The sequence below is a fragment of the Mycetomoellerius zeteki genome, unplaced genomic scaffold, assembly GCF_001594055.1.
Source record: "Mycetomoellerius zeteki isolate Tzet28-1 unplaced genomic scaffold, Tzet1.0 scaffold188, whole genome shotgun sequence".
Taxonomy (NCBI): Eukaryota; Metazoa; Arthropoda; class Insecta; order Hymenoptera; family Formicidae; genus Mycetomoellerius; species Mycetomoellerius zeteki.
The window spans coordinates 973,031-985,260 of NW_017256836.1; the positions used below are offsets into that span (position 1 = coordinate 973,031).

Consider the following 12,230-nt stretch of genomic DNA (forward strand, 5'->3'; position numbering starts at 1 on the left):
TCTTCTATTTCCAGCGTGTCCTGATAGAACTATAAAAAACAAAGTTATTACGTAATGAATTTATACAACTAACAATGTTATATCCAACTCTATATCCGACATATTTACCTTAAAATTAGGTTTGAGAGCAACCGGCGATTTCTCTTCAACATTTGAAGGCGAAGGTGGTGGCGTGCTCTCGCGATTATCGGAATTAACAATTTCTTGTTTCTTAGTTTCTGAGGGCCCATCTTTCGTGATCGAAGCTCTCCGTTTACGCTTCCTCGGTTCCTTGCTCTTGGTAGACGCAGTGAGAGCATCCATGAACATGTCGCTTTCTTGTAGCATCATCGCTGAAAACAGAAAAAAAATTCGAGAATTATTGTTAATGATGAGAAAACAACAATAAATTATCGAATCTGCAACTTTTCTGTCAGTAAAAAAATATTTTGCAAAATTTAATTTCAACTCGACTGTCCTGGTATCTGAAATTGAAAGCAATTGAGAAACGTGAATACGAAAATCTGCAGTGTCCACGACATCAAAGCCGAATAATATTTAAGATTTCAAGATTTTCTAAAAGAAATAAGAGAGCTGGAGCACATTCTGGAAATTCTGCTTAAAACAATTCTGAAAAACAGCGATACGTTTCATCTTACTATAAAAATTTATAAATATACAGCGTTTCTCCTAACATAGGCATAATTCCACAAAGAAACTCTTGGCATCAAGGTGATGAAACAAATTAGTAGATGTTGTTTCTATTCCATTTCCGAACTCTCAATTTTGATTATTCTTGTCTCGTTAAATAATTCCTTTTGTCAATTTTTTCAATAATTTCTATTCACCATTTAAAAAAAATATATTTATATAAACTATACTTATCATATTTTTTGAATTCACGTCTGAAATTATGCCTGTGAATAGTAGGAAATACTTGTATATATAATTACGTTAAATATATTTTCAAGCTGCAATTTTATATTTTATTGTTTTTGTAAATGGATATGTGATTTGCAAAAATTGTTACGTAAAAATATTATACCGATAGTCGCAAAGTCATGACGATTCATTCATTGCTTTAATAATATTCGATATTCGGTATCTGAAAAAATTAAAAAAATGTTTCCCACTTTTCAGCAGCTGCAAGTAAAATACCAGGATAGCGATCATGTATAGCTTTTCCCCTAGGGTGAAAAGTGAAAATTTTTTTTTGTATGATGTGTGTATTTGTACGAACATACATACATAAAAATTTTCACTTTTTATGTTTCCGCTCTAGCGAAAAAGTTACATGATCGTTACCCAGTTCTTTAATGTCAGGAAACACTTTTCATAATGGAAATTAACGATAACTTGTTCGCCGAAATGAGTTTGTCTTCAATTCTGCTCAATACATCCTGTAAGAGAAAAGAAATATAGATTTAAACTAGTAATATATTTTTTAAAAGAATTTCTTACATTGTTTCACATATAGATATTAGTTATATAAATAATATAAAAATAATTAAGAAACAAATTAGACAATAATAATGGTGTTATTATATTTCTAGATCGTAGGCGATATACAAGCCGTAAGAAATAGAATGTGTGTACAACATAAACGTAAATTAGACTATAACGATTTTGAAGGAAAAGTAATTATGCATCCCATGCAAATATTATATATTATTAACTACAAATATTTATTTAGAGAGCTCGTATACTTTTTTAATAAATTGAGTTTATTAAACCTTTTTTAACTTGTAATATTTTAATATCTATTTAATATCTATTTTTGAGAGAAAGTAACAAGTGTTTCTTTACAAATTTTATTTTTATTAAATTGAATAAAATATATTCAAGATTGAAATTTTTATGTTGCACGTATCATGCTATAATAATAGAAAAAAATCTTCGATATATCGAATATAAATCAACAATATTCTAACAATGTTATACGTACGTTTAAATTTTATATAATAAATTTCTGCAATTTAATCTAATATTACTATATAAAGAAATTTTAAAATTAAGGCAATAACGATTTACAAAAAAAATATATATTTCTTTAAATCACAGTATAATTACAGCGCTGAAAAGTGTAAGATAAATATTAGGTATTATTTCACATGATTATTAAATTAAACAATAAATATCAAAGAAGAATACGCCATTAAGAACCGGCACAGAGTTTTTTTTGGGTATTAATAACTTTATTTAATTAAATATTTGAAAAGAATTTTTCTGTAAAAAAACGCTAGAACGCATGATACAATTATATATAGAAATTTCAATTTACAATTCGAATTCTCTTCAGTATAAAATTTCCGTGAAATTATTGGTAGACAGTAAAACATTATCCGATTGTTATGAAAGCCATGAACGGATTGTGTGATGGATTTATTATCAACAAATTCATAACGACAGGACTTCCGTGCTGACTCTTATAGCATGCTCTTCTTTGATATTTATTATTTAATTTAATCCAAAACTTAGTTTTTATTAAACTATTCAATATATTTCTTTGATACACATTCTTTATAAAATGAATTTTTATATTTATTCTTACTGCACATAAAAATCATACAAAATAGAGATAACAATTGCGATTGCGTATATTCATAAGCAAAAAGATGAAAATAATTTGTAATAATTGTATTTAAATTACAGTTGTCTTTATATATATATACAATATAAGTCTATTTATTATGAAAACAAATTTGAGTCGCTTCAATAAAATCTTGACTATTACAAATTGTGAAAGTGATATCCCAAGTGGCACACAGCGCTCACAAAGTGTTAAGAAAGGGCTAAAGAAGCGCATATAGTTACTTTTTTAGCGCTTTGCAAGCGCTGCTGTGCTACTTGAGATTTCTGTATATACATATATATGAAAAAGTGCTATTACATACATAAACATTATGTTAATATGGCGATTAAGAAAGATATCACTTATTTATCATTTTTATTTTTTTTTAAATCGCAATTTAACATAAGGAATAATCTTAGAGAAATGTATCATAACACAATAAAGCATATCATTATTCATATGCATCAATTTATTATCATTCATATGTATAAATTCATCATCCTTCATATAAATACTTTCATATGGATAATTACTTTCATCGTATAGAATCGCTGTCCCATTTTACAAATAATACAAAAAGACTTTAATTTATATCAACACACTACAAACAAAATAGGATTTATATTAAACTAGCTTTTTAATATTTTAAAGGATACAGTGTAGAGTAATGCTATCAATATTTGGATACTATCTCCAGATATCCTAATTAAATCCACAAATTCGAATAACGAATAGGATAACGGAGTTATATCTCAAATATTAGAGAATATACACTGACAATACTGAAATAAAAAGCACAACAGAAATTAACATAAAAATTAAGGAGAGTATAGGTTGTATTATGAAGGATTCTTTTATTTCACATAGATCTATGATAAAAAAGAAAAAACATGACATTTATCTGCTCACTAAGCAGAGTTTCTTCGAATCTCTGTATTTCGTGTATCAAGGTATTCTTGACGCAATCCTCGGTCTTTAAATATCTCATCACATTGCGTCACGTCGATAAAAAATTATGTGAAAGTTCACAATTTTGCAAGAATTGAAATTCATTGAATAAAAAACGATCTCATTAGCAGTATAAAAATATATCTGAAACTACGTTTTGGCTTGTATTCACGTATACATTCGTGCAAATAACAAAAATATAAACGATTCCAATCGTCCGTCTAAGAAACTAGTAGAACTTTCTTATGTATATATACATCAATACATATATACATAAGAAATGAATCATTACAATTCTCATCGTCTCGTGTTTTTAATTAAATTAATATGAAACTATATAAACATTTATATCCCGTTTTATTTATTCATCATTCATTTTGTATTCATTTAATATTATTATATATAAACGTATATTTTTTACAGTTGTAACAATTTGAAACTAAATTAAACATTAAAAATATCTACTTAAATTGCGATCTGCTGTATCTAAAAATAATTTTGAATGTGCATTTGAAACGGTATTATTTGTATAAGAATAACAAATTAATATGTTATTAAATAACAGCAAATATTCTGTTCGCAGAACAGAAGCTTTTTTTATCGGGCAAGCGTTTCAGGATATTCCAAAGATAAATTTAGACGCGCATTCTAAAAAAGCACAATCACTCTGCTAGCAATGTCAAACTCTTTAATCCATAATTCAATACAGTACTAATTAAATCGGCGCATATTACAGCTCCGAAATGAATTCGAGATTATCTTATTTATTTGTACATTTAATAGGACTTATTGCCTATTAATTTTAAACATTAGCCTAAGAATTTACAATATGGCAACGTGTGTATGTCAACGCGTATAAAAACAATAAAAATATTCTATCTGATTGTATGCAAATATTCTGCAAATAGTTTGTTTGTAAAACCATTCAGTCCAAGTATATATCAATTAGAAGATATATATTTGATGGAAAACGACTCTTGCTTTTTAATATTTAAAAAATATAAGATTTAAATAAATTTTCCACCGATTCAAAGTTTTTAAACGCGCTAGGATAAAAATCGATAATTAGATACTGCCGTGATCGTGTCTTTATATATTTCCTCTTTTATATATTATTCAATTCAAAATAGAATATCTTTCTACATGCGTGTATAAAAATATCACAAAATATATATATATATATATAAAAGCACGTGCGAGGATCGTAGAAAACGCTTCCGCGTTCTTTCAAATGCGATCGCCAACCGTATAATAATCATGTTAAGTTATCAATTAATTACGTATCGATAAATCAAGAAAAATTATTATCCGAGCGCAATTATGCATATATTTGCACTCTTTCGGATAGAATAGTTTTTCCGTCCCCGCAAGACTCACGGGAGCGGTGGACGCCGCGCAAGGAGGAATCAAGTCCGGCGCGGGTCGATGTGCGCCGAACGATTAGTAGATATGGATCCCGTAGCGCGGTATACGTCAGCCAACGGCAGCACACGCACGGACGATGAGCACGTGCATCGGCGTGGAGACGGTCGCAAAAACATTAGTCTCTGCGATAGTGTACCTTTCGCGAAAGCGCGATTTCGTTTGAACTTACACACGATGTCGCGCGTAAGTCCACGTAAGTCGGTCCCAAACCCAGGACGGAACTCGGACGCTGAAATCGTCGCGATGCAACAAAATTTCATCGCCGACACGTGGGCCGGAACACGTGATTCGTCTCACGAACCTCGTTGTGCACCGTCCTCTCGATGCGGCGAGCTTCCCACGTCCACGAGATAACTTCCCAAAAATCAAATCTTACGTAATTTTTCCGAGACGCGCAATGAGATTGTCACACCAAAATTTGCGAGCGCGAAAATTGACATTTCACGGCATCGACGCCGTGCGACACGGATACAGATCAAGCTTCGTGCAAGCTGCGTTATACAACTTTCGTTGTACACGTGCTCTATCGCACATTTATTCGTTGAAGCGAATGCGATTATCGCGAAGAGAAACTTTGCGAATAATTTAGAAAAGAATTACTTTCTGATAATTTTGTAGAATTATAAAGAATTTCTTAACAATATCATTTTCCATCGATCAAATGCAAATAAACTGCAAAAGAGGATCCTATATAGATACACGTTTGAGCTGCAAATTTTGGAGCGCGATCTGTCTTGGCCCTCTATCTCTTTTCTACGATCCCTATTTCTTTCATTCCGATTTCGTTTAGCTACATGAACAATTAGCAAAGAAGCGCCATGCCGACGATGTCGGTGGTTGTAAAGGGGGCCTGCTGGTCCGAGAGGCCTTCTTGCTCGAAGACGTCGAATATGCAGCTTGGGAATTCGTGCACTTTCAGTGCTATTTTCAATCCATCGGTCCACCGCATTATTCAACGTTGCTTCACGCTATTTTCTTTAGTTCTTCATCAGTCTCTCTTCTTTTTCTCAGTCACACTCTCAATCGTCCTTTAACCTTTTCGTACACTTTCTCTCTCTTTCTCTCCCTCTCTCTCTCCCTCTTTCTCACAAAATAAATAATGCTTCATCACTTTTTCTCCTTGCACATCTATTAAAGGTGTTGAATCACTTGCCCCACGCAAATTTCAATTCTCTCTGATAAATTCACAAATTTGTGTACATATGAAAAAATTATGATAAATTATCCGCCAATATCCCTCGGACATAATATTCATATTTCGTTGGCAAACAAATATATATCCCAGCAACTGTTCACAGAATGGTTAACAGAATAGTAGTAAATTCGTTCAAAAAATACAGCAAATTCGGTACATCAATATTTGTATTACGCTTGTATTCTGCCTGTCAACATAACTTGGCAGGTTCTGTTTGGACTGCTTTATCTAAGGACTTCCACTATCGGAAATTTGCACCAAACTAAATGCAAATGCCCGATTGTGTAAATTCTTAATTATATTTTTTGTAACATCCGATATAACAAATTCTGTATAAATTTTGTAATCTTCCCACTTGTCAGTTAACGCTTTGCAAAATTTGTTTAAATACACTTAGCTGGGATATACTCGACGACTAATGGAATTACTTTCATGTAAATAAAAGAAACTTTCATTTAAACACAATACTGTAATCCGAGAAATGTGTTAACATAATCCTCCTCCCAAAAATCGAATAATTCAAAGCAATATTTACGTTATATTCTGCGCGTTAAGAATCAATGAGAGGATGGAAATCTGGATGGGCTCGCGATACATACGATTACTCGTTATCAAAAAGTAATGCACAAAGCAATTGCTCGCACAGCAAGCAAGATGTGTAGTATTGCAGAAACCGACGAGTTAAATATTTCTAGATTTCTGATAAATTTATTCAAATGTTTAAGAAGGGTGTACATGTACAAAGGAAGAAATATATATATGAATAGACAAGACTTGTTGCCTTACCTAGTAAAAGATTAGAATTAGGAGAACTATTCCAGTGTGATGCCTTCGTATTGTTGCTTCACTCATATATCGAAGATTAAAACACATGCCCAATTCTCACCATCCGTATTGAAATAGAACACATTTTTTTTATGTTCTCTATTGTTCTCAACAGAGAAATTATGTGTCTTCCCCCAAATAATTAAATTTGCTTATAAAATATATATATTTTTTCAATCGCGTGAATACTGATTGGAAAAATCGCGTTTTAATGAATATTTTATCGATTACCTGCTAAATCGAAGATTCTTAATATATGAAAAAGTTCGTAGTCGAATGTCATTTGATGTCAATCCTAATGGCTTCGTTCTTCTAACAAGAGATGTTAATTTTCTGTGATTCGCACAGAACACAATAAGAGCCGTTAATTCTCCATACTGCACGAGGAACAAGTCATTACGGCTTATTATATCTTCTACGAGACGCTAATAATAATTTTTTGGGGAAAATAGAGAAAGGGTATACTATTAAAAAATATTACGCTATGATATGCCTGGAAGAAACAATAGTTAAAGGTACACATAGGCAAAAAATGTCCGATGTAATATCAAAACAGAGAAACCATCAGTAATATTCGTAATATGTAAAAATATCGCGTTAAATAATACCGGATCTGGTTGTTTGTCTTCAGTGGCCATCCATCTGCAAACTCAATATTACAGAGTTAGTAAGTATATATAATGCAGCACGCCAATGTACAAAGCTTAAGCAGTCATTATTCATTTACAATCATTATTCTATCAAAATAGAACTTAGAGCCTATACAATACATAAAATAAAAAACCATTGTCTTGTTATAAAAAAGATAGATAATAAATTTGTTAAAGAGAGCAGTAATAAAATAACACATTTTATATTCTAAATATATATATTTTGAGTATAAAAAATATTTTAAATTAATAATTATATATATATACTTATATATTTAATTATTTACTTCGATTTCTCATTGAGAATTTTAATATATCATTGAGAATATGTTTTAATGTAATAAAAGATAAAAATTATATGCATAATAATATAATTGCTTATAATTAAATGCATATAATTAAAAAATGATATATTTTGAAATATATAAAAATATGTTAAATTACATATTTATAAAACAAAATTTATATGACAATATTTAAATATAAATTCAAATTTTTTAAATAAATTATAACATATATAAAATATACATTTTATACTCTATTGTATACTTCTTTTTTGCTATTTTTACTGAGCCATTGATACATTTTTTCAATCAATAAAATATTAAGAGATTTTAACGATATTTTTTCTTTTTTTGTACAGATTTTTTCTATATTTACTATTTCCTTAAAATTAATATTAATAATTCAATATAAAAATGTTTCTAAGGTTTTAATTATATTTCTGATATTCATATTGAATGAAACTTAAAGTTTAATCATGTATAGTGTATATAGAGTAAAATTTCTAGGTAATTAAAAATTTAATCTATAGACTGCTTTATCTAAGGACATTAGCATATGTTTACATTTAAATTAATATAAAAGTATCAGTATTTTAAAAGAAAATTATGATAAAAATCATGTATTAATAAAGAAACTTTATACACAGTTTGTAATAGGATACCAGCATACTTACGTTTGGGTTTTGGCGGAATCAGCTTAATTCCTCCCTTTTTCTCGTCGCTTGGTGGAGTTGTTGGTGAATCCAGTGATACCTTCATACGTCTCTCCACCAATGGAACGTCTCTCATGGGCGATGGCCTCTTCAAGGGTAATTTCGGAGGTAGAATCTTCTTATCAACAACAGGAGCCACTTTCTTCGATCTAGGTGGTGGTGGTTTTACTTCTTCTTCTAGACCCGTAGATCTGAATTTAGAGTTAAACGTCTTCACCGTCTTTGGTCGCATCCCTGAATCTTGGCTACTTTTTCTATTCTCAATGGAAATAGATATATTCTTTTTTTCGGTAATAATTTGCTTTGTCGCAATAACATCCTTCTTCGAATCCGCCTTCTCTTTATTTTCTTTCGAGCTATCGCGCGACTCGGTTGAAGACTTCCTTGTATCGCCTGATTTTTCATCTTCCGTTCGCTTCTTCGGTATCTTACCCATCTTAGAACTCAAAGCTACACCCTGTACCTTCTCCAGAGTCGCCTTGTCCTTTTCGGCTTGATCCTTTTTCTGCTTCTCTTTCTCCTTGTCCCGTTCCTTGTCTCGCTCCGATTTACTCCTATTTGAGCTATGCTTGCTGGATGAGCTGGAGTGATGTTTATCCTTATCCTTGGAAGACCTATCTTTGCTAGAGCTGGAGTTTTTAGAACTACTACTACTACTACTACTAGAACCAGAACGGTGACTACTAGATTTATGGGATGTAGAACTGCTGCGATGAGCACTGGAACTTGTGCTATGCTTAGAACTTTTAGACGATGACGATAACGAAGAGGAGCCATGATGATGGCTGCTACTTTTCTTATCAGAACTACTACTAGATTTTTTATCATCTTTTTTATGAGAGTCCCTATTTTCTTTGTCACTAGATTTACCGCTATCACTACTGATAATGTCTTTAGAGTCTTTAATGTCTTTGCTTTTAACACCTTCAGTATCCTCATTATCTTTAGAACTAACTAGAGTTTGTTTCACTTCACTAGGAACGTGTCCCGAATCGTCTGATTGTACAACATCTACTACATCGTCTCGACCGATAGTCGCACTGCCATTTTCTTCTGTCTCGTCTAACTCCTCCGAGTCTAGCTTAACTTCCTTAACATTTAAGACTTGTTCACTATCCGTACTCGTACTAGTTGTATTTAGGGCGTTATTTATATTCGCGGCATCTGTCTCTACTTTCGTGAGAACTTGATTGCCATCGCGAATAGTAATCTTATAAACAGGCAGTGGTGCTGTTGAAGGCGTCGTCGTCGTTACAACAACAAAGGATTGTTTTTTACATTGTTGTTGTATTACTTGCGTTTGTTGTACTTGTGTTTGCTGAGCCTTGCCAACAATTTGCACCATTTGCGGTTGTAGCCTTTCCTGCAGTTGTTGCTGCTTCTCTGGATCTTGCTGATTTATTGGAATACTCACAGTAGATTGTTGTTCGGGCTTCAAGTCCTGTACGTGAATAGTTGCAGTTTCAGTAACATTTACAATTTGTGGAGTGTTTGCAGAATATTGCTGCTGTTGCTGCTGCGGCTGCTGCTGCTGCGGCTGCTGTTGTTGTGATGATGAAGGAGTAGTCGCGGTTTGAGCAACAGTAGCATTCGATTGTACTGGAACCGTCATGATTTGAGCCGGCACCGAATTCGGCGCCGCTTCTCCCTTTACAATTTTCAGCCACTGCTCTACAAGTTTACTAGCCAATGTCCGAACACCTTGATGACTACCTTCCTTCGACAAACCCTTGATTAACTTTGGGCAATTGTTACTCTTCAACCGTTCAATATCTACTGGACAAAGCAGCAGAAGCTCGAGAAGTTCTTGAATGAGAGCCCAATTCTTGGCAAGAATGCCGTCAGTGAGCCATGTATGAATGAGATTCCATCCTCCAGCGCTCATAAATCTGTAAAAGAAGAAAGTGTAAAATGTAAAATAATCTATTACCTTGTACTACCGGATAAATAATATGTTATCTTAAATTATATACTCCATTTTAAATTCTAATTTTTCAATACTTTTTAAAATGTCAATATTTTGAAGAATAGATATAGCAAAGCCGTCAGATTTTAGACGCTGCTACACGAATACTGCGAGCGGTGGGGGAATGGATCAGATTCAACTGTTGCGGAACGAATTGAGCGCTCGGTGCTATTGGTGTATTCTTTTAGATCATCCAATAGCAGCGAGCACTCACGGATTTGCTCCGCAACAATTGAATCTGCTGAACGCGACCAAATTCTTTTGTCGCCACACCTCAGGGCGCGTTCACACCTTGACAGAAAAGTAGAAAGCGGAAAAGCAGTGGCCAATCGCAACTCGCGCTGGTAGTAAGTAGTACAAAAAGCCGAAATTGTCGACTACCAGTGCGAGTTCTGATTGGCTGCTGCTTTTCCGCTTTCTGCTTTTCCATCAAGGTATGAACGTGCCCTCATTGTTACCCAGACCATCCCCTCCATCCCCTCACCACTCGCAGTATTCATATAGTAGCGTCTGAAATCTGGAAGCTCTCGGTACGTGACGATTTCACACAAATATTAAATATAATAATTCATATATATATAATATTATTCTTCTATAAAGTTTTAGCGATAGCATACAGATCTGATAATAAATTATGAAATTCTAAATGAGTTCTGGTATACTGAGATGTAAGGCCCGTATCAGTAAAAACGGTACACCATAAGCACCGCCTAATGGTTCTGAGCCTCTCATAAATTTCTCTTGCATGTTTATAGTTTCTTTTACACAAACATACGAATTATATATACTTGTGTATCTCAACATGCTGAATAACAATTTATTTTTTTTTATTTTGATTATTAATTTTAAATATGGTGAAAAATGATATATAATGAAGTGTGTAAAATTTAATGTTAATATATAGATTTTATTAAAGTACTTACTGACTAAGCAAGTCCGTATTAGTGGTTTTCAATATTTGTATGTAAATGCATTTTGAAACAAGCTTCTTAGAAAATTTTGTCATTAAATTAGCTAATCGATGAACTTCTTCTCTACTTTTAATACCTCCTGTTGGGCCCAATAAAACGCTAAGGCATTTGAGTAACGATAGAGGATCTATACGTGGCTGAAATACAAATTTAAGAAGAAAAACATTATTGATATATAATGCATTTGTAAAAACAAAATGATTATAACCTTAAAATATTGCCAAAAAATTATTAAAAATAAAAGATACAATTTATCTAAATATTGGAGAAAAACTTGAGAAGTTTTCAGCTATGGAGACATTTTTTATTATAAAACTTAAATAAAATTTTTAGATGATTTAAAGTAAAAAAAAAAACATAAATTTCTTACTATTTCTTATCCAAAAAATAAATTCTTTTATCACATAAGAAAGGATCGGGAATAATTAAAGATTATAGACATTTTAGACTGTTCCAACAGTCTGATATAAATATCTGAACAATTAGCTTATAGTACAGTATTAAATCCATGATTTATTATTGTAGAAATATTTCATTTAAAAAAGTAAATATTTATAATATGATATATACAGGGTGTCTTTAACAGATCACATCACCCACCATGAGTAGGTAAAGCGGACCGAACTGAGTTGAAAAGTTTTGTACCATTTTGCAGTTTGCGCAATAGTTAACGAGATATTAATATTTAAAGATAGCCGAATA

At 32.1% G+C, this 12,230-nt stretch overlaps 1 protein-coding gene across 4 annotated transcripts in view; it reads right to left on the bottom strand.

Moving 5' to 3' along the window:
* The window catches only part of PNUTS (Phosphatase 1 nuclear targeting subunit), a 22,533-nt gene that overhangs the window by 6,971 nt on the left and 3,332 nt on the right, over window positions 1-12,230 (bottom strand). For all 4 annotated transcript variants that reach the window (XM_018446717.1, XM_018446716.1, XM_018446714.1 and 1 more), the window contains 4 exons: window positions 11,481-11,665; window positions 8,553-10,480; window positions 109-332; window positions 1-29 (listed from right to left, as the gene is read on the bottom strand). The exon at window positions 1-29 is cut by the window's left edge and continues 113 nt beyond it. In XM_018446717.1, coding sequence (XP_018302219.1) covers window positions 1-29; window positions 109-332; window positions 8,553-10,480; window positions 11,481-11,665 — 2,366 coding nt within the window. The remainder of the gene's footprint in view (window positions 30-108; window positions 333-8,552; window positions 10,481-11,480; window positions 11,666-12,230) is intronic.